This window comes from Sarcophilus harrisii, chromosome 2, assembly GCF_902635505.1.
Source record: "Sarcophilus harrisii chromosome 2, mSarHar1.11, whole genome shotgun sequence".
Classification (NCBI taxonomy): domain Eukaryota; kingdom Metazoa; phylum Chordata; class Mammalia; order Dasyuromorphia; family Dasyuridae; genus Sarcophilus; species Sarcophilus harrisii.
Genome location: NC_045427.1, coordinates 473,799,096 through 473,825,055, shown reverse-complemented (window position 1 = coordinate 473,825,055; position 25,960 = coordinate 473,799,096). Strand labels below are relative to the sequence as shown.

General features: G+C 46.0%; 2 protein-coding genes across 3 annotated transcripts in view; one reads left to right on the top strand and one right to left on the bottom strand.

The window, feature by feature from the left end:
* AMFR (autocrine motility factor receptor) overlaps positions 1–3,584 on the top strand; it is a 59,371-nt gene extending 55,787 nt beyond the window's left edge. The window contains exon 14 of the mRNA XM_031954531.1: positions 3,380–3,584. Coding sequence (XP_031810391.1) covers positions 3,380–3,398 — 19 coding nt within the window. The 3' untranslated portion in view covers positions 3,399–3,584. The remainder of the gene's footprint in view (positions 1–3,379) is intronic.
* Positions 2,927–25,960, bottom strand: part of GNAO1 (G protein subunit alpha o1) — a 251,196-nt gene continuing 228,162 nt past the window's right edge. Inside the window, exons 7-8 of one of the 2 annotated variants that reach the window (XM_031954533.1) lie at positions 7,919–8,072; positions 2,927–5,211 (exon numbers count right to left, since the gene is read on the bottom strand). In XM_031954533.1, coding sequence (XP_031810393.1) covers positions 5,024–5,211; positions 7,919–8,072 — 342 coding nt within the window. In that variant the 3' untranslated portion in view covers positions 2,927–5,023. Of the gene's footprint in view, positions 5,212–7,918; positions 8,073–16,359; positions 24,437–25,960 lie in introns of those variants that run through there. The other variant, XM_003757263.4, reaches the window with a different exon arrangement.

The window sequence follows — 25,960 nt, the reverse complement described above, 5'->3', positions numbered from 1 at the left end:
AAAAAAAGAAGTGCCTTGAGAGGAACATGGCTTTTACATGGAGGAAGAAGGGATATACATGTTTTTATGTTTGCCTGATTATCATTGGCACAGACACTTCTATAACATGTAGGAGGGAGCCTGCCTAGAATGTTTTTGGTTTTAAGCCATTTGAACCCAAGGTCTCTGGCATTCAGCTGTGCTCACATGTACCATTTCACTTTTGAGTCAATGAAAGCTACTACCTAGGGAGGTTGACCTTAACTATGGTTTTTTTTCTCTGTGGTCTGGCTTTGAATTGAAAATGTCATCTGAGTTGAGGAAAACAAATCACAATAAATGGGATGAACTTCTGAGTTAACACTAACACATGACGGCCTAAAGTAAGAAGTAAGCTCTCAAAGGAAAACTAGCCCCACCAGCAGGAACCCTTCCATTAGGAGGCAAACCTGAAGCATCGCTGCACTATTTCATCAGGGTTGTAAGATTTCTCCATGTTTTGCTCCCACTGTCTAATCAACACTTTTCACTATTCTTTGATTAAAAAAAAAAAACATAGTTTGTTGCAGTTAATTGCTTTGCTTGTTTCATGTGTGTGTATGTTTTTCCCACTTGGAGAGTAAGCACCTCCAGAAACAGTAACTTATCCCTAGTGTTAGAGGAGAACAATGTTCTGAACTTTTCCCACTTTAGTGCTTTTGTTTGCCCTGCCCGTTGGGGCTGGAATACCAAACTACCCATCCATCCCTTACTCTTCCTTCAAGGCTCAGTTCAAGTGTCTTCTGATTCCTGTAGTTAAAGAGGATCTCCTTCTCTTCTCAATAGGTCTCTATTGTAATACTACAATACCTTCTACCTCAAACTGTAATTTGCAGAGGTTTATAGAACTGACATCTGGATGAGACTTACATATATAGTCCAATTATTCCCCCTCTTCCTTGCTTTACCCTCCATTTTATAGAAAATAGTTTAAAGAAATTAAGTGATTTGCTCAAGACTGCACAGGTAGTATAGAGCAGAGATGGAATCAAAATCCAAGTCTTTGTACCCCAAATCCATTATATCAGTTGTTATGTCCACATACTTACAAAATCTCTATATGTCATGAGGGCAAAAGATTATATTTCCAATAGTACCTAATATAAGGCCAATTTGCCCTTGATAGTCAATATGTGCTGAAATGATTTGCTGAGATGATGACAGAATAAGCAATGAGTATTTGCTGACTGATTATTTCCAGGGTATTAAAATGAGCTTATTGTTACTGACAAATAAAAGCAAGGGCCTAAGGCTAACAAAAGGGATTGTATGTGGTCTAATATTATATGTCTTCCATCTGATGTTATTCTCTCAGATTTTCTCATTTTAAAGCTAGGAAGAAGAAATGTTTCCACTTTTTTTTGGCAAGATCAGTTTTGCAATAGAATCCATGGAGATGTGGTTTATTTTATATTATACACACACACACACACACACATATATGTATATATGTGCGTGTTTTATATATATGTATGTGTGTGTGTTTGTTAGTCTGGGAGATTGCAATATGGACCTCCGTCTCCCTCTCAAACTAGCATTCACTGATTCAGAGAATTAGAGATTCTAACTTTCAAGGGGGTGAATTAGCTCAGGAAGGAAGTGACAAAGTTCACTTGCATCATGGAGCAAGAGCTCAAGATCAAGAGCTCAGATCTGGCTTGGACCACATCAGTTACATGTCTCTTGGTAGGTATTTGCCTTGAAGGCATCTTCCTAATCATCTTTGCTACTAAGTAGAAAGAAACTAAACTACTTTTTTGATAAGACATACAAAAGAATAGTTTCCTTCCGTGCATTTTGTTGTAGGCAGAGCACTGGATTCAAAAATTTGAATTCACACATTGGCTCACATTTTAATAGCTCTTTGGCCCTGGACAAATTACTTCTAATCAGAAGTGTCTTGGTTTTTTCATGTTTAAAATGGAGGGAATGCTTGTTTTCCTATCTGTGTGTCATGAGGAAACTGCTTATATCTTGTAACGTGACTTGTAATGTGGCCTGGATGTGAGTCACAGGTATGTAACCAGAGCCTGGTTTCTTAAGTCAGGATATAGGACTTCAGAACAAGGCAGTTGAGTTGTGGCAATCAACTTTCTGTCTTGATCAGAGATTCCTTTCTTTGCCAGTAGTTACTCTCCCTTTCTCCTGTTAATAATAACATCTTACAGATTCATTTTGAGCCTTTTCTTTAATGAGTGACACAGATTGGGGGAGAGGTAGCATGAAGGTGGTGGTTGGGCCAGAGAGAAAGTAGGTTTTGCTTTTAAATCAGGAACCTTTGGTCATGTCTCCTTTCTCCTATAAAACTAACTTATCCAGAAGGAAATCAATAGAGTGGAATGGGATTGAGGAAAGGGAAATAATAGCATCTAGATGATGCTTAAAAGTTTGCAAAACATTACTATCATTTCATTTAAGCCTTGTAACAAATGTGAGAAAAGTTCTACTGCTATTCCTTGGTTCATTTTAATGTGAATTCACTTCATCCTGATCCCATGCTCGGTACTTTACCTTTGCATCACACTGCCTGTGACGGGGTTTTTTGTTGTATGAGGTTCCACATGCTAAGGGCATTGGAAGAAAACTTGGAAGATACCTGCATCCTTTAAACCCAGTGCTGACCAAGGACCAAGTTCCCAAGTTCATGTGACCCAGAGAAGAATAATTCATCCTGACTGTGTTTGTTGTCTACTCTGTTCAGATGTGAGCTTCCTGGGGGAAGTGACTTTTTGTCCTTTTTTTTTTTTTTTTTTTTTAAATTATCAGTGCTTAGCACAGTTCCTGGTAAATAGTAGGTGCCTAATAAATGCTTGTTGACTGATGACTTTCATACCCAGCAAAAGAGAACAAATTATCTTTTATCTTTCACAAACACATGAAATCCAAATCAAATGGTCATAGTCTCAAGAATACAGACAAACATTCTCTTTATTGAGCTACACATGAATTTTCCATTAGTCAGAGAAATAGACTGGCAGTGTGTAAGATAATCACAGAAACCTCACTGATTGGGAATAGAAAGGCTTAGAAAGACCCATGGGCTTTTTTTTTCTTTTTTTTCCTTTTTTTTTAAAGTTTGTGTGTGTGTTTGTGTGTTTTTGTTTTGGTTGCTTCCTCTTTTATTTGAAATGTCTGTGACTGGTTCTGTCGCAAAAGTTGTCTTAAAAGTGAAATTGTGAAGAGGTCACGGGGTTTGGTTACTAATCAAAGTAGAAATGACAAAAGGACATGAAAATGGTGGCTTTGATGTAAACACTACATTCGATTTTTTTTTTAATTTGAGTGTAGGATTTTTTTTTTCTGTTTTGTGATGTTTTAAAATTTTTTTGGTGTGTTTTTAATTTTTGTTCTGTTTCTGCAGCACAAACATCTCCACATGAGAGAGAAAACACAATCCACTAAAACAAAGGAGGAAGAAGGAAGAACAGCACAAAAGAAAAGCATTCACTAGGAAGGTTAAGAACATTAAAAAAAAAAAAGTTTAAAAATTAAAAAAAAAAGGAATGAAACCCCAAGATCCCCTGAAGAGCTTAGAAGCTTGTCTTGGCATGTGATACACAGTATGCGTCAGGACCAAAAAAAGTCCAGATAAGAGAATTTAAAAAATATGGGAGGAAAATAGGGAGAGAGAAAAAAGAGAAACACACGTATTTGTCGGCAGCTACCAGCCGGTGCGCGCTGTGCTTTTCTATGCGAACCTGCGGGGTGAGTGACAGGCGTCTGTCGGCTCGGAGAGCGGGACCTAGGAGGCAGCCGTGCCTAAGGGGCGGGGGCGGGGGCGGGGGGGGGGGGGGGGGGGGGGGGGGGGGGGGGGCGCGGCGCCCTCAGACGGCCGGCACTGCCGCCGCCCGGGGAGGGGAGCCGGCCGCGGGGCAGCGCCACAAACTAAGGGGACCCGGGGCGGTCGGGAAGAGGATGCGTCCTTAGCCACAAAGCACGTGAGAAATGGGGGAGGGGGAGGGGGGCTTCTGTCTGGGTGTCATCGGGCTTCTAAACGCAAAGACTCGGCTACAACCAGAGGCTACGGCATTCTACAGACACGGGCCGTCCCCCCGGCTCCGCGGGACAGACGGGGTCCGGCCTGGCCGCTCTCTGCCTTTTTTTCTTAAGGAACAACAACAACAAAGCAATGTTTGTACAACTTGTTAGGGTGGGGGCGGGGCAGGGGAGGGCACCCCGGCGGGGGGCGGGGGGCGGGGGGGAGGGGACGGGCAGCGCTGCAGTTTGTAGGGGACCCTCTCTCACAGGGTTCTAGAAAGCGGCTGGGGGAGGGGGAGGAGGCAGGGACCCCCCAACCTCCTTTCTCCCCGAGGGGCGCAGCCCTCCCCGCCCCGGCCGCCGCCTTGCCCCCACAAAGGCCTCCCCTCCAGTCGATTTCTACTCTTTCCGGGAACGTTTGCGCTCTGGTGCGGGGCGCCCCCTTCCCGCTGCTGGTGTCAAAGAGCAGACACCATCCGCCCGGGCGCTCGGGGGAGATAGGGGGAGGAGGGGCAGGAGGGAAACGTTTCGTGTTTGTCTCGCAAGCTTTAGGAAAGACAAGAGTTGCACCCACTTGGCTCAGCTGCTGCCCCCTGCATACTGGGGAACCTGGGACAGCTCCCTCCCCCTCCCGTCGGAAGTAAGCTGTGCACTGTGGGGTCAGTGGGACTGGCAGGACAGACTCCAACCACCTTTACAGAGAGTCGAGAAGGAGGTCTGGGCTCTCTTTTTCCTCCCGTTTTGTCAGACCCCCCCAGGGAAAGCCTTGAGCTGTCACAAGGTAGTCGGGTCTGTCCGCAGTTCTCTCTAAGACAAACTAAAAAGATTTTATATATATGTTTGTATATATATAATTTTCTGTTATGCCTTTTAAAATTTTATTTACCAACTTGCATGTGTGTGTGTGTGTGTGTGTGTGTGTGTGTGTGTGTGTGTGTGTGAGAGAGAGATAGAGAGAGAGAGAGAGAGAAGACTTTCTGTGAGTGTTGGAATCATTACCAAATAAGCTGCTACACAGGACAAGAGGTCAGTATAAGCCGCATCCCCGGAGATTGTTGGCAATGATGATGTCGGTGACGGCATCGAATACCACCTGGATGTTATTCGTGTCTGTGGCACAAGTCATGTGACAGTAAATCTCTTTGTTGGGTGAGCGGTTTTTGCTTTCGAATTGTGCTTGGATGTAGGCGGCTGCATCTTCATAGGTGTTAGGGCCTGCAGGAGGAGAGAGGAGACGGAGCCTTAGGCTCAGGGCTAAGGGGGAAGGAGCAGATTGTCGCACGGACGCACCGGATGGGAAGAAGCAAAGCGCCAAGGGCAGGATGGCCAGCCCGGGTTTCTGGGCATCCGCTGGTCCTTCAACCCCGACAATGACGGGGGGAAGGAGGCTCAGCCTTTGACGCGAGTATTTTAAACTTCCATCTTCCTCGATCCTCACCCCAACTCTCTGGGCTTACAGAGATCCCATTTTTTTTTCCAGATGAAAAAACTCGAGAGTCTTTTCACACAGTTGATTAGTGATTGGGCTGGGAGTTGAATGTAGCTCTCCTGCCTCCGATCCAAAGCTTTTTCTATAAAATATAAATGCCTCGCATGGACAGCACCTTTCATTCCTCAGTTTCTTCTGCTCAAAACCGTTTTTAAAAATTCCCATCTCTTAAATAGGTCCAAATTAACTAATTTAACCTGCATTCTAATCACTCTGTAAGAGATTAGCCATAACACAAATGAACACTCGCCTCCCACCTATATTCTGCCTTCCAGCTATATTGGACTGGCTATTCCGTTTGCCAAATAGGCTCAGCACTTTTCTGCCTCCATTTTTTTTTTTAAACTCATGTTGATTTCTTTCTTTTGAAATTCTCTGTTTCCTCTCTACTTGTCAAAATTCTACCTGTCCTTCAAGACCTAACTTAGACTACAGCTTTCCAGAAGCACTCACTGGTTCCCCTAATTCTCCTTCCAAAGGTTTATACTCCCCCCTTGCTGCTTATATAGTCTGCCTTGTATTATAGGTATGTGTCTGCTTGTCTTATGTCTCCTATTCTCCCACAAGTTCCTCGAGGGCAAGGGATCTCTTCATATTGCTAGGCTTGTAGTTCCTAGCACAGGGCTCTAATTTTCCTTCCACTACCTCATTGGCTCCTCGGAGTAACCTCATGAGACTAATAGGACACCATTACCAAACCCATTTTGCAGAAGAAATTTGGCCTCAGGAGAGGTAGTGATTGTCTCCAAGATTGCACATGTAATACTTGTATATGGCTAGAACTAGAAGCAGGATCCTTGACTTAGCATTTAAGTCTCTATAACATCAATAATGCCTTATCCAAACATTCTTCCTTGCCACCTGTTAAGATAATCATGCTTCTTAGACACAGAGGGAATGGAGGCTGACACAACTTAACCCTAAAAGCTCTCTTAGGCTATTTGAATCCTCAGTAGACCCAAGAGCAGGTCCGAGTTTTCTCACTATCTCTGTCCCCACATTAGTGGCTTCCTCCAAAACAATACAACCAGCTACCTTCAGGAGGGTGATGCAATTTCACACATGCTTGTTTTCCAACGTGATCTATAGGGCCCTGCATAGTGTTAGTGGCTTCCCATGGGTGCTGTTTGCTCACTAACTTGGCAATTTTTGTGGCTCACTTAAACTCTTGAGTTATTTATAATGGGAATGGTTTTATATTGTCCATGGAAGGGAGCAGATTACTATGTGCCAGGGGTGTTAAAAGTAGCTCAAAAAAGTGTTGGGGACCCTCCCAATGGTCACATTTCTCAGGGCACAAGGTGAGCCCTGTACCTGACAAGTCTTAGTTAAAAAAAAAAAAAAAAAAAAACTGAGGATAAATACTGCAAGTACCTCACATATAGCAAGTGCTTAAAATATTTATTGGATTGAAGAAATTGGGAAGGAAAGTTTGAGATTGGTACCAGTATGTAGAAGGGTAGAGAAGTCAGTTAATAGTCCCTTATTATAACTTTACAACTCACTTAAGCTAGGTCCTGCAGGAAGAAGAATGGTAAGGAAAAATCTGGTCCCTTTTCCACAACTTCCACTTTGTCTTCACACCTTGGGAGAAGTATGCTAGGCAGGTGAGGATCCCTTTTGGTTTTTTATTGCCTCCTCCATAAAGCTTGGCCAGAATTGCCCATTCCTCTCAAGTCTCCAGCACCAGCCAGTCTGTCCCACACCATCCTGCCCCTGCCCCAGAAGAACAGTTCTCTAGTTCTCCATCATGTCTGTATTAGTCCCCCTCTAGACTATGCACTTCTCAAGGACACATCTTTGGGAAGCTCAGGGCCCAGCTACCTAAAGCAGATGATTATTATCCCTGTCTTTGAAGACCTGGAAGTTTCTTCAGCTTCTGGGAATCCATCCTGGTGTCAGCCATATTTGCAGTGAAGACAGAGAAAAGAATGATTGGAGATGGAGAAGTCTTAGGAAAGTGGGCAGAGTTTGATATGAGAATGAGATGAGGAAGGAGGGGAGAGAAAACCAAACATGAAGGAAAAGAGGTGGATGCAATGGTGGCTGCAAGTGTTGTGGGTGGGGATGAAAGCTCACCTATAGAGTTATGGGAACAGAGAGGAAGGACAAGTGAAGGAGAGGGCAGAGCCGAGTGAGAATAAAGGACCTGAGAAAACTCTGAGGGTTAAACTGAGGTACAGTTAATATGCCCTGTCCTGGTTTTATTGTAAGGGTATACGAATGAGTCTCTACTTGGAACGTGAGGGGCAGAACGCACCTAGAATTCACCCCCAAACTCCGACATCTATTCATGGACTCTCTGGGGGGTTTTCGAAGCATCCCCCATCAGACCTGGGGGCCTCCTCCCTAGGTAGCCTTCTCCACTTTCCATGGGCAGCTCTACCGAGTCTGTCTCTGGCTTCCTGGCCCCAAGGGCCCTGGGACACATACCTGTGTATTCAGGGAAGCAGATGGTCAGGGGCGACTTCTTGATCTTCTCAGCAAATAGATCTTTCTTGTTGAGGAAGAGAATGATGGAGGTATCAATGAAGAACTTGTTGTTACAGATGGAGTCGAAGAGCATGAGGGACTCGTGCATGCGGTTCTGTCCCCCGGAAGCGGGTTTGGTGAAAAGGCAAGACAGAAAGCAACAGACAGACATAGGGGACAGGAGAAGAGAGGAGAGAATTAGGTTTGAGAGAGAAGCCTTAGATCCAGCAGCTTAACACTCATCCATCACAGAAATCCTCTGGCCCAGGGAAGCCCCTGGTCCTCCAGGGCGCATTTGATGGCACTGAACCTCAGCCCTTGCCTTTGTGATACCAAAGCCTCAAGGTGCCTTCCCTTCCGTCAGTCCTCATTTGCCTCCTACAGCAACCTTATGGGGTAAAGCAGGATTCTCGTTCTTGAGTGACAGGCCAGCAAGCCTCTCCTGAGGGCCCGCCATCGCGGACCTGGGGCAGCCCAGAGCTTTTCCCGCCAGGCTGTGGGCTCTGGGATCATTGTAACGGGAATGGCACCGCAGAGAGCTCTGCACATGCTGTGCCATTGGGAGCTTAGATCAGAGCCACCTTTTCTGGGCCGGGCCGATACCTCTCAACGACAGAATTATAGACCTGGAAGAATCTGCAGGCGTCATTGTCACCCAGTCCAGCCCCGATTCTACCGCCTTTCACATACGCCCCTTCTTTGTAAAATGTCTTCCACAGTCAGTCAGCAAGCAGTTATTAGGTGCCTACTATGTGCCAGGCACCGGACCAAGTGCTGGGGATACAGCAGCAAAAAACAACCCCAGCTCTCTAATGAGGGAGACAATGCACAACAATCGGGTACCAATACCCAGGATAAATAAGAAATAATAGCCAGAGGGAAGCCACTGGAAGTAAGGGATCCGCAACTGTTTTCTTGGAGAAGGGGGGTGGGGGGAGGGGAGGAGGGCTTGTAGTTGAGGCTTGAAAGAAGCTGGGATTTGGAGGTGAAAAGGCAGAACAGTCTGGGTGTGGAAGACAGCCAGAGAGGATGTCTGGGTCAGGAGGTGGAGGGCCTAGTGGGAGGAACCACAAGGAAGCTAAAGGCTCTGAACTTTTGTAGGTACCCACGGATGTGAATAAGGTGTGGGAAGGCTGGAAAGGTGGGAGGAGTCCAGGTTATGGCCTTGCACCCTAAACAGAAGCTTCTTTCCTTTTCATAATAAGAATAGCCATCAGTTTTGCAAAACTCTTTACAGACATTCTCATTGGATTCTCAACAGCAGTCCCTCAAAACAAGCTCCATCACCACCCCCATTTTCCAGATGAGGAAACTAAGGCCCGGGGAGGCCAGGTAACTTATGTAGAAACACACGACCAGTGAGTGCCAGAAGTAAGAATTGAATCTAGCTCTTCCAACTATATCACTCTGCCTCCTGCTGAATACGGAGGATTCAAAGGTGAAAGTGAAACAAGCTCTGTCCTTAGGGAGCTTATATATAATTTAATTTTACATAAGGGTATATGTTAATGTATGCGGGTGGATATTTGCATGCATACCTATGGCACAGATATATTGCATACGTGTTACATGGGGAGGGTGGACACTAGGGGGGGGGAGTGGCTTCAGGAGAGATTCCGCGTAGATGGTGAGACTTGGGCTGTCTTTTTGTTTTTTTGTGTATGTGCTAAGTCTTAAAGGAAAACGGATTCTTGGAGGCAAAGGTTTAGAGAAAATAGAAATGGCCAGTGCAAGGGGGCTGATGGAGACAGAGAGTGGTATTTACAGAACTGGGGGCAGCTAGCATGTCTGAGTTACAGGATTTACTCACAGAGGAGAATTTTCCAATATAAGATTGGAAAGAGACTGAAAAAGCAGGTTTTGAAAACCACTGAGTCTCCAAGAGGAGGTGGCATTTGATTCTAGGGGTAATAGGGAGCCACTGGCGTTTCCGGAGTGTGTGTAGCAGCGTGCCTTTGCTCAAAGTGATGGTGATATGATCGGACCAGTTGCGTCCAGGGCCCTACTTCCTCTTCATTTAACACATGAAATAAATACTGAACCGACAACTTTCTCATCCTCCAGACCCTCCATCATCCAAACTGTTCTATACACCAATCATTTCCCTCGGGAAAAAATGGAATATTGATATATTATAGATTTTTCAAAAGAATGAGAAATAACACTTATAGTGCCCACATGGTACTAACTTTACATTCGCGAAGAAAAATTGTGAAATAGGAAGATATACGACAAAACTATCACAGTGACTCCACAGCAGAGATGCACTGACAGTATAGGTCTAGACCAGAAGAGGAAGGTACCTGTCTTCACAAGGAAGAATCTGCTGCCTTCCGAGGGCCGGCCCTCTAGGGCTCTGAGAAACCTCACAGGCCAACAACTCATTCAGCTTCCTCCCAGAGGAAGGATCCTTGCCTTGTTTAAGGTCACACAGTAAGTGGCAGAATCACAATTCAAACTCGGGTCCTGAGATTCCAGATTCAGTGGGTCTTACCATCGTACCAGCTTGCCTCTTTTCTTTATTCCTTTTTTGGTCACTTTTAATCTAAATTAGGTTGGGGGGATATTTCTGTTGTGAAAATGGAATGGTTAATGACTGTACTAGTCACTTTGGTTTGCTAGAGCTCCCTTACTATTCAGAGGAGGCTGGACTGACCTGGGAATCAGATGGAAGAAGCATTCCTTAAGCTGGGTGTTGTGCAAGTTTTTTGCAGTATTCCTGCACTTGAAGTTTCTTATGGTGTTGGTATTCTGAACTTCCCTGTTAGGTAACCAGCTCCATCTGATTCATATCAGCTCCCAGTTCAGAACAACAACCCATTCCAGGGAGGACCTGATAAGACCACTCTGTGATCACTCCTCACCCCAAACTCTGATTTTTGACTTTTTAATCCCTTCCCACCTTGAGCTCAGTTCCACTGTGCTCCCATGCATACCTGTGCACCTACTTAGGAGGAATAAACCCACAGACACAACCTAACTCTTTTGTCTTTCTTGGACTGAACTCTGGGGGGAAAAAAAGAGGTTGACTGTCTGCTCAAGTAGGCCTCAAAGGTCTTAGAACAGAGAAGGGCAGGAGCCTTCCCGTACGTTCCTGAGAGACTAGAAACAAGTTTCTGTTGCCTTGCTTGATCAAAAGAGAAAATAGTACATTTTAGGTTGTGTCAGTGAAATGAAAAGTAACATACTGATTTATCAAAAGCCAAGAGTTTGAACACATATAAATTCAGATTCTTGAATTATATTTTGGATTGATTAGCAGACTTTTTTATTTTTTGGACAGCTCCTGTGATTTTATTGACTTGGGGAGCTGGGAGGTGAGGTGATTAAAAAAGGGTTATTTCCTCTGCTTCTGATTAACACGTTTAATTTAGCTTTCTGAGCTACTTTGACTTGCCCAGGATCACACTGCAAGTCTGTTAGGGGCAAAACTAGAAGCAGTTTTCCTAACTTTAAGGCCTGCTCTCTATCCACTCCATCACATTCACATAAATCATAATTGAGTTCCTCTAATTCAATTGTCGGTGACAAAGTCACCGACCCAACTTCAGCCATGAGGTGAAGCTTGCAAGACTGAGAGGGCGATATATTGTTAAACCTATGGGGACACCATTCCTGAATATGTTCATAGTGTAGCTTATCACCTACATGCAAGTTACAGAAAGGTGCTGCTGCAGTGAAGACTGCTGAACGTGCTCCCACTGTCCCAGACAATGTGTGACCCTGAGTCACTTAACTTCTGTCTGCCTTAATTTTCTCATCTGTACAATGAGGACAATAATAGCCCTGACTTCCCTGAGGATTCGGGAGTTAACAAGTGCTGGATAAATGTTAGCTGTTATTAATCATCGATTTCTTTTTTCTTTCTTTTTTTTTTTAAGTTCAGAAAATCATGAAACTAAATTCTAACATACAAAAACATTTTTACACAAATTATTTGGAGGGGAAAATGTGATTTATAAACATTATTAAATATGAAATAGGCATTTTCAATTGCTATTAGGATGACACCCTCAAATACAAAATTCTCCTGAAGACATTGAAAAAAAAATCAAGTAGACCCTGATGAAAACAGAATAAGAAGCCTTTCTAGCTAGAACTTGTGATCCAGAAGCCTTTCATCTGCTTCTGCCTCTGTACAGACAACATCATTCCAAAGAATTGCACAATTAATGGAGCAGTAACTAGGGAAGGGCAATCAGGGTTTTGCCCCAAGGTATCAAATTTATAGGGTAATGAAAACACTTATTCTTCAGCATCATAAAAATAACAAAATATATCAAGAAGAAACAGTTAAAATTGGAAGTTATCAGATGGCTTCCCTCTCCCCATCCCTTTCCATCTCCCACTATTTTGAAGTCTCTAGCTTCAATTGTGAAATTAATATTGTATTGCTTGCAGGAGGTTTAGAGTCAAGGTCAGGGCTGGAGATTTGGATTAAATTTAAATTGGTTAAAATTAGTTAAAGCCCTTGAACAAAGACCACAGTGGGCATAGTTTAGAGTCAACAAAGAGGATGCTTCTCTCCCTCCTCAAGCAGCTTTGCCCATTACCATCCACAGATAAGCAAGCACTTTGCTAAAAGTGCTTCTTTGCTATTTTGCTACTTTGCTAAACAAAGTAACCTGCATGCAAAACTGCATGAAGTAATCTCGATCTGAATTCAAATCCTGGCTCTAAGATCTGGACATTCCATCCTCCCTGCTCCACCTCTGTCCCCTTCATCTGCAAAATGTAAGTGAGAACAACACACTTTTGGGGAGAGAAAAGAGCTCAGCAAACTATAAAGAACAACATTCAACTGAGTTGCTAAAATTTGTGAGCTAAACAAAACTTGCCCCAGAGCAATGCCTGAAAATACAGCCTGGCAGGTAAGTTTCTGATTTATTAAAATGATCTTACCATTTCCTCTACATAAATCCTTGTTCTGAAGCCTTTTAGTGGCACAGAGGAGTCTCTCCCTAGATCTTCCTTACAATTTATTTCATGAATGCTTCCTCTGGGCAAGATACCAGAGATGTGCAAAAACAAGAAAAGGAAAGCAAAAGAAAGGAAGAAAAAAAATCCAATACTGACATTCTAGTAGTGTAGGTGTACACACATCCTAATTCAAAGAAGTAGGAGCAAGTAGGAAATTTTAGAAAATTTTTGCAAAGAAGATGGTACCTGAGCTGAGGCTTTAAAAAAGCCTGGGATTCTAAAAGAGCAGAAAGGAAGAGACAGGTGGTTGGGGAGGGAGAGAGGGTGGAATGGGGTGAACAGCCAGATTAAAGGCCCAGAAACTGCTTGTCCAGTTTGAGAAAAAGCTAGTAAATCCAGCTAACTTTTACTGTGTTTGAAGGGGAGTAATATCAAATCATCTATAAAGGTAGCTAGAGTCAAATTGAGCTGAGGAAAGCTTTAAATTCTAGGTGGAGGAAATTTATGGTTTATTTTGGAGGCAGTAGGGAACCACTGAAAATTTTCAAGCCAGGGAAGCTCCAACTGGCTCTAAAAGATTTTTGCCAGTTGTTCCTTTGTTTGACTAATTGTTTGCACTTTCACCTTATTGCTTAGATAATCAGAGAAATCATGGGATATTGCCCATATCCTTATTAGCTTATAGAGAAGCATATTACACTCTTAACTACCCCTGCAGAGTCATTTCATTTGAAATTCGGCATTATTGTAGAATCATTAACAAATAGTAAATAGTAGTTAACATTTACTCCATAGACTAATTAAAAAAAAAAAGCATATCATCTTATTACCTGTCTAGAGTCAATTAGCAAATTGTACTCTCAGGTTTTCTGAAAGGGTCCCTTCGCAATTTTCATGAGCCCATTAATCAAAGGGAGGCACTCTGCATTTCGATGACTCATTTGTTGATGGAACCCATTCAGAAAATGAGGTCTGAGAGCCACAGTGTCTGATAATTGGCATTTAGCTGGGAATTTCAGGTTTCAGCAGGTTGCTTTGTTGCTCATGTGTGGAACATTGGACAAAATCAACATCTACTTTGCAGGCTAAAAACTTTTTTTTTAGGATCTGAGCTCTCCATCCCACAGAAAAGCCTCAGTCTTCACTGAACAACCAGTGAAAAACATTCTAGGGACCCCGAGTCAGGGGACTGGGCCTATTTCAGGATGGAACTCAGGACAGGGACTTCAGTATAAACAGGGAGAAGTGATGCAGGAAACAACCTCATCCAAGCCAACCTCGCTGTTCATAACATCCTACCAATGGGATTTGATTTTGAGAAGCCTAGTGATTCTCCAGCCCTATTTCCATTGTACATTTGGATAACCCTCCTTCAGAGGTCTTTCCTTTTTCCTGATAATCAGACTGTGCCAACCTGGACTACCTCGAGTTTAAAATCCAAACTGCCATACGTTAGAAGGTTTTAGCATCTCCCCTAAACCCCTAGACACCCACATTTATGCTGCAATCTGCTCCTTGCCTTTCCTCTAAGGATAGAGCAGAAATCCTTTTAAAATTATATTGAAATATATATTGTTTTTTTCTCTTGTACTTAAATACGTGGGTTCTTTTCTTTCTTTCTTTCTTTTTTTGGTTGGGAGGGTGGTCCAAAGTAGGGAGTAGGAGCCAGCTGAAGTTTGAGGAAAATGGGCCACATCAAGACCAAGTGAAAGGCAGAGACAGAAAAGACAGACATAGATCTAACTTTTTTTTTTTTTTTTTTTGCAGGTGTAAGTATACACAAAATATATTTAAAAGCAAGTCTTAGCAGTTATTGATTTTTAAAGACATTCAGTCATATCACCAGTTATTTTGTTTACTTATGATCCAGCAGACATCCCCCTTTAGATCAACCCATCCAAACTCTAAAAATTAAGCTAAAAGACAATCTAGGGAAGGATTTTGCCCCTCCCTATCCATGGTTGTCTAAATAAGTATATTAACTTTTCACAATCACTAGGTAGAACATTTTGATTACAAAATAATTAACATTTCTTGCATTAGTCAGCATCCATTATTTCATTTAATCCTCACAACATCCCTGTGAGGTAGGGAGGACACATATTAACAGTAGTACTTCCTGGAGTTATGGGGAAGAGGCCCTCAATTCCTCAAGATTCTACTAAGTAGATTCTGCTATGTTAGCAAAGCTCCAGCAACAGGACAGAAAATGAATTATGTGACTGTCATCTTAGATGAAGAGACCCATCCTCAGGCCAGCCACAGCTGGAGAGCCCATCCTCAGACCAGCCACAGCTGGAGAGCCCATCCTCAGACCAGCCACAGCTGGAGAGCCCATCCTCAGAAGACCAGCCACAGCTGGAGAGCCCATCCTCAGAAGACCAGCCACAGCTGGAGAGCCCATCCTCAGAAGACCAGCCACAGCTGGAGAGCCCATCCTCAGAAGACCAGCCACAGCTGGAGAGCCCATCCTCAGAAGACCAGCCACAGCTGGAGAGCCCATCCTCAGAAGACCAGCCCCAGCTGGAGAGCCCATCCTCAGAAGACCAGCCCCAGCTGGAGAGCCCATCCTCAGAAGACCAGCCCCAGCTGGAGAGCCCATCCTCAGAAGACCAGCCACAGCTGGAGAGCCCATCCTCAGACCAGCCCCAGCTGGAGAGCCCATCCTCAGACCAGCCCCAGCTGGAGAGCCCATCCTCAGACCAGCCACAGCTGGAGAGCCCATCCTCAGACCAGCCCCAGCTGGAGAACCCATCCTCAGACCAGCCCCAGCTGGAGAGCCCATCCTCAGACCAGCCCCAGCTGGAGGCCCCATCCTCAGAAGACCAGCCCAGCGGGCCCCATCCCAGACCAGCCCAGCTGGAGGCCCATCCCAGACCCGCCCCCAGCTGGGGGCCATCCTCAGGGCCAGCCCCAGCTGGGGTCCTCAGACCAGCCCCAGCAAGAGCCCATCCTCAACAGCCCCAGCGAAGGCCCATCCTCCAGACCAGTTACACTAGGCCCATCCCTCAGGCAGCCCCAGCGGGAGAGCCCATCCTCAGACCAGTCACAGCTGGAGAGCCCATCCTCAGAAGACCAACTACCAAATGATGGCTCCTTTTAGGCATAGCCACAAGTGACAGTACAAAGGTACATAATGATCTACATTGATGGAAGAAGTATCCACATTGATGAAATTGTAGCTTCTTGAAGTAGAAAGTTGGCAGTTGAAGAAAGTGAGGCCCAAAGGTGCTAAATTGTTTGCTTAAAGTCACACAAATATTTGTTAAGCAGAGCCAGGCCCACACACCGGGTTTTGTCTCCTAGGCTAGTTTTCTTCTGGTGTCCCACCATGGCCTCCAGCCTTGCTTTCTGAATGAGATGATTGAATGATACATTTGGACCAGCCATCTCACCAGGAGACTCTCCAGGGATCAGACTGTGTTGAAAAAGAAGGGAGATAAGGGGAAGGGGGAGCACAAACACACATGATCACACTAGGAAAGAGCTGGCACTTTATTAACATGTGGGGACTAATAAATACATTATGGACAGCCAATAAATTATTACAGTAACTAAAGATTTATTAAACCAAAGAGTCACTCATCTTACAAAATTACAGTTAATACAGATTGGGTGGGGATGCTGGTGGATAGAGCAAGACTGTGCCCACAGGAGAAGGCTTTGCCAAAGAGTGAGATAACTCCATCAGCTGGCTGGCATTTTGTGTTTCTGGTGGGAAGCTGGGCAGTGTCCACTGACTGGGGAAATACCAAGGGTCGGGAAGCCAGGATGGCAGGGACTCTCCCTATAGGGATACTAGGAACAGTTACTGAACTATGGAGCAGGGGAGAAGGGGAAAAGTGCTGAGAAAAGCTCAGATTGAGAATAGATCTTCAAGAAAGAGAGAGATGAAGAGAGGAAGAGGGATAGGAAGAAGTTATGCAAAAACTGTGCCATTGGTTAATGGAACTGCCAGCCTTTACTGAGAAAGGAGAATGAGATTAGCTTAAGGCTGACCTTGGTGTAAGGGCAGGAGAGAACAGCTCCCTCGTAGAGGGAACCCTCTCCTGGCCACAACCTTTCCCTTTTTTTTATCCATTCATTACAAGGCAAGGATTAATGTTCAGAATAGATCAAATAAAAAGCTTTGAGCTCTGGAATAAAGAATGATTTTTCTTCCCTTTTCCCTGCCTTTTCTGGGCTTTCAAGACCTTTTGGTTGGTGCCTTTTATGAGAGGGATGCTACTCTCAGCGCTATCCCGAGGAGGAGACCTGTGTAGCAAGAAATCCTAAGAGTAGTTATTAAGTGGATTCTTAATTCTTGTCTAGAGGCAGAGAGGCAAAGGCCAAATGCCAGGGAGCAACAGGAAACGCGGTTTCTAGATCTCCGACAGTGCTAAGTATTTCTTTCTCATATCCTTTTTCAGTTGGTCTTTCTAGGGTCTGATTTCCCTCAGACTACAACTCTGTCTTTTCGATGTTGTACGGTCAGCTTCTTCAAGTGCAGCCTGGGGATGGAATATGCTCATTGAAGTGTCTATTTTACATACTTAGAATCGACTCTGTCTCTGCAAGTAGCCAAACAAGTTCTGCAGTGCTTCCTCCCACCCAGCAACTTTGCATTTAGATTCTGGATTTCTTCTCTTGCCTCCTGGAGTCAGTGATCAGGCTAGAGGAAATTTACTCCATGAAGAGCCAGAGAAAAGCCAAAAAAAGAGAAGAAAGGCTACATACATCTCCCACTCTCTTTCTGCCTTCTCGAAAACATGAGGGGTCTGGAATTATTTAGCCTGAAGGACAGAAGACAAGGGTGACTTCATGATAATATTCATGGAAATGAGGGTTTATTTCTGGAGTATGCTAAGCAACATACAAGAACAGAATAAGAAGAGATGAACAGAAGGAAGGATGTGGGTTAGATAGAACTACTCAGAGCTTGTGGAATCACTAACCTTGGAGATCTCCAAACCCTATGTTGGACGACTTAGGAGCTGAATTTTGAGGAGGTCAAGGGGTGTATAAGATCATTTTGTGGGGTCATCCTTGTTATAGGAATCTCCATTCTGTTATTAGTCAATCTTAGACTTTATCAGACCTAGGATGAGGTCCTGGAGTCAAGGCTGGTATCTGATGCCTTTCCTGAGTTTTGGGAGATCCTTGAGTAGTTATGGGGTTTAAAAAAGCCCTAAGAGAGTCAGTAGCCATCTCTTGGGTGCGATGCCTAAATAGCCAAGGATGGGGTAAGCAGTGCTAGTGGGGAGGAAAAGAAAGATGTACCCACGTCCTGACAGAATAGGAACTTCCACCCTCTTTCCCAAGAAAGCCCAGTTAATAATCTTACTATGAAATATGACTGCCCTTGGGCATGGGTGGGTAAGGACATCAAAGAGCGCTTCCCCCAAACTGAAAGTGGTCACAGAACTGACCCATAGGTGCAGGGCGGGGGTGGTCTGAGGGGCCGGGAGCTTTGTCCCTTGACTGGCATGTTGAAGGGAAGGAAGAGGAGGTCGGACTGGATCCTCCCCTTGAGTTCCTCAGGGTGAATTATAGTCGGCTCTTGTTCTCTCCCGAGTCTGACTTTTGTCCCCAAGCCAGACTCTTCTAGTAAGGGATGTGCAGAGAGAGGGAAAAGGCCTGGGCTGAGGCGATGCTGATAAAAGCCTTCACAAACCGTAGGCCAACGGCATTCCTCATTCCCTGCCTTCCTTTCACGTCTAGTTCTCACCTCCCCACTCATAATGCCTTGCCTGCTTTGTCCCTTCTATGTGGCTGGACAACTACTCCAAGGTGGCTGTTTTCTGTGGCTAGTTCGGGCTTTGCCCCACTGCTGAAGGTCTAATGTTCAAAAACCCCGAGAGAAAGCCCGGTTACCCTAGGAAGCTGGGCTCGATCCCGGACCCCATTTCACACTTTGGGGCATCCCCTAACTTGCCAAATCACTCAGCTGTCATTCATTCGGCACTTTGACAGAAATTCACCTCTGGCTTCCATGGCATCTTTAGCTTTGGAGCAAATTTGCTCAAAGGCACTGCCCAAGACAAGCTGATTTTAAAAGGGTTGGTTTCACCTACTTTCCTACCTGGGTCATGGATTGGAGAGTAAGGGGTAAGGAGTAAGAGTGGACTGGCAAAGCATTAGGTTCTAATGTAAAAAGATGCTTTAAAGATGCTGATAAAGACACCCAAATCTCCTTCCTCCCATGACAACTGGGTAAATCTCCAAGTTCATTCTATGAGAATGCCAGTAAATGTTAAACAACTTTTTGTAAATCTGCATTGTTAACATTTTTCCAATACTTTCTTAAGTTTAGACAATCAACAAAACAATAAATTGAGCCCTGATATGGAGCATTTACCAATCTCCAAGCTGTAACGACCCACTCTGAAATTTTAACAATTGACTTCCTGGTATTTAGCTGGCTTTAGCTCACCCCTATTTTTTGACCTAGTCTCTCACCTTTCCCTCTCCAAAACAACAGTGCTCCAATCAAGCATCCCTAAAGAAAACCCAAACTGATGAGCTGAAATTTCCGGACCAGGGGACTTGATCAAAGCCAACCAAGGTCAAACCTTGAAATTCATCGAGTTCAACCTTTTCCTTTATCTTTTGAGAAAACAGGCTCAACACTCTCCCGTTCGTGTGCAAGGATGTCTCGTAGGGTCCCTGGCGAAAAGGGATCTTTGTGGCCACGGAATGGAAGCCTCTCCTCACTTTACAGATATCCCAGAGAGGTTGGGACTTGGCCAGGCTTACACAGGTCTGAAGTAAGCCTTGGCCGTGGGGTTTTCTCCAGGCTTCTGCCTGGAGATTCAGAAAGTTCTGGATTCAGAACACCTTCCACTGCAGGTGCTCTTTCTTCTGAACCATGTTAAGCGTTAAGAAGATGGAGACCTATATGATGTCATGCATCACAGGATGGTTCACCTAGAACTGGAACTCACTTCGGGTCATCTAGACTAACCTCCTCATTCAACAAAGAAGGAAACTGAACCCTCAAGAAGTATGGTAAAGTCCCGAGGAACACAACGAATAAGGGCATGCTAGTAACATTAACAATCAGCTCTCCAATTTAAAAAATGTTCACAGGACACACTTTTAATCTAAATAATGAATGTTTTCTCCATCACTTTCTGAAGTCTAGATAATCAACAGAAAGATAAATCAAGTCCCAAGTTCTCCTAGTGAACATTTAAAAATACTGCAGTCTCTGGCTCCAGGATGCCATTCACTTCAAAGATTTCCCTGACCCTCACTTTGCTGGCTTGTGAGGGTCCTAAAACGCCGCTATTAGAGTTATGCTTTTGGTTGTGAAAGAACTGACCCCTCCAGACTCCCAAACCCCAAGTTCCCCTGAGAGAGGGCCCACCCTGGAGCCATTCAGCCCTTCACGGAGCGTGAGAGCCACATAGGTCATTCAGCCCGTAACCAGAGAAGGGGCAGTGGTGGTTAACCATCCATCCCTCTGAAATGTCAGTGCCCAGAGCTGGGAGGGCTCCTTGTCACCAACCATCGGGTAATTACAGAGCTGGACCCTGCATGGGGAGCTGCAGGCACAGGGCACGGGCAAAGCCGGCTCCCGGAGCCCAAGTGGGGCCCCCACGGAGCCAGGCCCCCACAGAGCCCGAGCCGGGGCCCCACGGAGCCCCGCCCCCACAGAGCCTGAGCCGGGGCCCCACAGAGCCCCCGGGCTCTTGTGATCGTCCTGATTTTGATGACAGAAATAACCAGGCTCAGTGTCATTATTCCTCCTGGGCGAGTATGTAATTATACCGTCTGTGGTGAGGGGGGTAATTACTGAGTTATTAAGTGGGTGTTTGTGTCCTGGGAAACAAAGCCAGGCTAGCTGACGGCACAGACACCTTTTCTCTACCAGAGCTTGGGCCCGATGGGCCCAGGAGCCTCGAAACTGGCAGCTGGGAAGTAAAGGGGGCGTACTGGAGCTTATATCGGAGCGAAAGAAAGATTCTGAAAAGGGGGCCGGGCCGTAGCAAGGAGGGTGAGGGGTCAGGGACCAGCCCATCCAACCGCTTTTTCCAGATGAGGATCTGAGGGCCAGAGAAGACTGGACACCCAGAGACAAAGGTGTAGAGGTGAGCAGTCCAAAGCGGAGCCCCCTCAGGGACCGGAGCTGCCATGTGTCCAGTGAGGGCCTGGGAAACGTCCCAGGGAAAGGGGGCAGTAAGAATGGCAGCCCAGGAAAGTGGGGAGGGGAACCCCAAAAGTTAGGCCCAGAACAGGGGGCCCAAACCAGAACCTCAGAACAGGGAGGTTATTGGTATTCTGGATATGGAAACTTAATTTGTAATTTAATCTCAAGAGGGTCAATTACTTGGGGTTCTCAGCCTAAGGTGCTTGCCCGGTCACACACTGGCATGTGCCAGAAGGGAGACTCCATCCCTGACTCTGGGCTGACCCTCTGTTGGCCACACCGGGCGATACAAGGTCAGGGCTGAATATAAGCCCCGCTGTAGTCCTCCTGCTTTATGTGGCTGGGGTAGACACTGAGAAGGGGAGGGGGTTGCCTTGGAGCAGCCAAGAGCCGGAGCCCGCTCACTGGATTGGACCCCCTGCTTGCTCTCCTAGGCCCTGCTGCTTCTCTCAGGGCCCACGCTGAGGGATGGGCATGGAGAGAGAGGCTAAGGGAACAAGCCTGTCCTTTCCCACTTCCTCTTACATCTCCCCCAGCCTTAGGGTGGAGCCTCATCCCAAGGAGGAGTTATTAGCACTAGAGAGGCTTTTAGAAGCTCATTCAGATTGTCCATGGACAGCAGGAGCCACCGACTGCTGGGCCCAAGGGGAGGACAGGGGAACAGGGAAGAAACTTCAGGCACTCAGTGAAGGCTCACTTTCTTCACACATACATCCTGCCTGGCCCAGGGGGTTCAGGCAGCCACAGCACAGGGGAGGAGGAGGGAGAGGAGACAGGTGAGAAAGGACCCCTCTCGGCTACCAGGCCCACGGCACTTTGGCACTGAGGTGGCTCCCCAGAGACCCCAGTCTCCGCCTCTGGTGCAGACTTTCTAAACTATCTCCTCTATTTCCAAACTAGACCAGCAAGGACACAGGAGGGGCCAAAGAGCACTCAGCAAACACGGAGGAACCAGGGAAGAGCAGTCCTGCTTCTTTGGGGGCTTTTTCTGGGGCTGCCCCCCTCAGAACCAAGGGCTTGAAATTCCACAAAGGGCAAAATCCAGGCTTTCAGTCCCTGAGAGGAATATGAGTGGAATATTTCTCCTATGGGGCTATTACTACCAGCTGCTGATGGGGCTATTTCTACAGCAGCAGGAACTGGTATAAGGTTGTATTGTGACATGGAGGGACTGCATACAAACCGCCACCAGCAGCAACCTTCCCAAGGGTCAAACTCCAACCCTTGGTCTTCTGGTTAAATGTTGTCAGCCAGCCCCAGGAGGGTTCCTCCGGTCAGTGACACCAAGCGTGGCCTAGAGAGCAGCAAATATGCTGCCACGGCCCAGAGCTGACCACAGGCCTGTCCCTACAGGGATCCATTCATTTTGCACACTAACTGAGCTCCCAGGCTTCCACTGGACCCACTCTCTGAGGTGCGGGGGGGGGGGGGGGGGGGGGAGGGAGGGGATTCTGGCACCAGGAAGATGGGAGTTCCAGACGGACCAAGTGTCCCAGCTTTTAAGTCCTGGTTCTCGACTGCTTGGCTGGGGAAAGAAGCCATGGCCCCATGACCAAGTCCTTCTGCAAGAGACTTGGGCACGGGGCTGTTCTTTCTAGGTACTTCTTAGGAATACTTTACATCTCAACCCTTCCCCTTCCAGCTGGAGGGGCAATTGTGCAGGGATTTTGAATCCTGCCATCCCTCAATCCCTCTTGCACTCCCCGTGAAACAGAAGCCTGGAAAGACTGGTAATTAATTCATTGGTTTCCCATGACAACATTGGGATGGCACTGGGGTGTAAGGTTCTCTCCATGCATTCTGACTGGGCACAGGGAGATCCATTTGCTCCTATAGGAGTATAAGGCTCCTATGTTTGGAAGCCACTGCCAACAACTGCCAGAACACTTTCATGAATCACTATTTCAAGACAATTCATCTCCCTCCCTTTCCAGTCCCCCAAGATCCTATAAACAACCTTCCTAGGAATAAGATTAGGGGAGAAAACAACCCCTGAGAAAAGCAGCTCTTTGTGGCTTTAATAATACTACTAGAAAAATGGGCAGGGAACTTGGAGCTTCCACTATTACCTCTTCTAGTTCCTTTGCTTTTTCTAAATGACCCTCATTCCTTTCTCTCTCTTGCCTCCCTTCCTCTTTTCTCAATCTACAACTTCTCAACTCTATCCTATGGCCTCTCAACATAAAGAGCCGCTGAAGACTGAACTTGGTCTCAGGATGGGGCTCCATGGAGCCTCTCAGCATCTTCTACCATGAAAAGAAACCAGTACAAGAGAGTCAACAGAGCCTCAACATTTCAACATTTCTTGCCCTCTCCTCACCATCTTCCCTTCTGCAAAGAGGCTGTCAATGTGGATGATTCTACCCAAAGGTGGAGGCAGGCGGGGAAACAGAAATCATTTGGTGACCTGAACTGTAGGGGTGGTGCAATCCCCGGGGAACGAATGGACAAGATTCTGAGGGCCTGAGGAGGAATCTAGGACATGTTGCCTTGGTGGATGGGGAGGGGAAGTTGCAGAGGGGAGGCCCAGGTCCTGAACACTTTGCCTAATGGTCTGACAGGCTCCAGAAAGGCCAAATCTCCCTGGGCTTTGGGGCCAAAACTGTCCTGCAGGAGAGATGTGAGCAAAGAGCAGAATGGTTGCTTCTGTTTTTGGTCAACATCCTTGCCAGATACGGACCTTTTCCTGCTTAAAACACAAGGACCACCATAGTGCAGCTAGGAAGAAACTCTACCAGAGGGATGCTTGCTTAGGCCTAGACTCTGTCTTAGGAGTTTTCCAAATCTGCAGCAAACCAAAGAACAGTACTCAAGTAATCTGCAATTTTCCAACTTGAAGTTCCAAAGAAGCCACCCTTACAATACACATTTCAGTAGATTAAGCTAAAAGTGAGCCTGGGAGGTGGATGAATGGCTTCCTTGCTTGTTCTCAATCCCTCTTGCTCTGCACTGGCACCCCAGCCCAGTCACACAGACCCTGGCTGCCATTCCTACACCTGAAAAACAAAGGCTCAGAGAGGGACTTGGATATGATGTGCCTTGGAGGGAGTAAGTGGTGGGGACAGGAAGGAGTTTTCTCCTTCCGTTCCCTCAGCGCCACTCTCTCCATTCTTCCTTCTTTGTAAGGCTGAATAATGTGAAAGGTGGAGACGCTCTTGTTCCAAGGAGGGGAAGGGGCAGGGGAAGAGGAGGCGGAACAGGGCGGGGGAGCTCTCGAGGGCAGGCAGGGGGTCCCGAGGCTCAGTAGAGTCCACAGCCACGGAGGTTGTTGGCGATGATGACATCCGTCACCGCGTCAAAAACAAACTGGATGTTATTGGTGTCGGTGGCACAAGTGATATGTGTATAGATCTCCTTGTTGGTGGACTTGTTCTTGTTCTCATACTGGGACTGGATGTAGGTCACAGCTTCAGTGAAGGCATTGGGGCCTGGAAGAGAAACAGAGAGAATCAAGGCCTGCTAATGATGGCAACCAGCAGTGACGCTGAGGCCCCAGCAGTCGGGAAATGAGCATCTGTTACCAGTGAGGGTTTCTTTGGATGCTTGTTTTACACACCTGGGTACCTGGGGCTGGGTAACAATTTCAGTGATGATAATGAAGATAGTGAAACCTTAGCCCCTGAGGCCATCTCACCCATCCCTCTGTCTTTAGCCTAATTCATTTGAGAGAAATGAGACCCTCTTATGGTTATAAACGCAGAACAGAACAGAAAAGATGGATGAAGCTGACGAGGGGAGCCCCAAACTCTCTCTCTGACTCTGGGAACAGCCATGCAGTGAAGCATTGCAGCTCCCAGAAGGAGAAAATCTCCTTGGACCCTGCCTCAGTGAGAGTCTGCCCCAGGGAGTCAGATAAAGCGCTTTATCTAGGTGGGGCTGGTTCAGTCCTGAGCTGGAGAATTCCAACCCTATTCAATTCTAAAATGTTCTCAATCCCAGCTTGTAGATAACAAGAGCCACTGGGAACTCCACCCACTAGCCCAGCCCCCATGGAGCAGGCCTGCTTGTAGCCAAAGCTCCTATCATAAAAGAACCAATCTTAAGCCCTTTCTTTTCAGAGGTCCTAACATGCTGTGCCATGCTATGCCAAGGAAACCTCCGCCCTCTCTTTCCCTCACCTATTTCCCTAATGAAACTTTATACCTCTCTGTCGGGATTTCTCTACTAGAAACTTTACTCCCCTGTCGCGACCTTGCCACTAAGGAAGTCAGCCTTTCTGTTCATGCATAGCAAAGGCTGACTTCCCAATGCCAGTAATAAACCTCTTTTTATCAATCTAGCTTTTCGGGTTCGTAAAATCCTTTACAAAGGACCTCTGTGGCGCCAGAAGGGGGTTCTCACACTCCCAACCTTGCGCTAATCCTAAAGGGGGTGTAGGGGAGCTAAACCTCTCCATCTGGTTCCCTGAACCCCAAACCTGCCATTAGATCTCATCATTTAACTCCCTGACCACCAGGAACCCTGATCTCAGGTTGGTTCCCTGAATCTAGACCTCATCATTTGGTTCCTGACCAAAGGGAACCCCCAAACCTAAACCTCACCAAAACCAAGCTTATTACTTTTCCCCTGGACCTACTTTCTCCTTCCAAATTCACTGTTCCAGCTTGTGGAACCTCTAGGCTTCCATACATAGAGACATGAGATTCTCTCAGACTTTCCAATTCAATTCAACAAGCATTTGTTAAATACCTACTACGTGCAAGGCACTATTCTAGGTGTTTGGGATATAAAAAAACAAAATGAAATCATCCCTGTCCTCAGGAAGTTTACTTTTTAACATGGGAACATGTGCACAGATAAGTAAAAAAATTATTCTTATAGAGTCAGTAGAAGAAGCATTATTAATTCAGGGACAGGAGGATCAGTAAAAATCTTATGTGGGAGAAGATGGCACTAAAACTGAATCTGAAGGGATTCCAAGAGGTGAGGTGTTGATTCCAGTTCTGCATGGA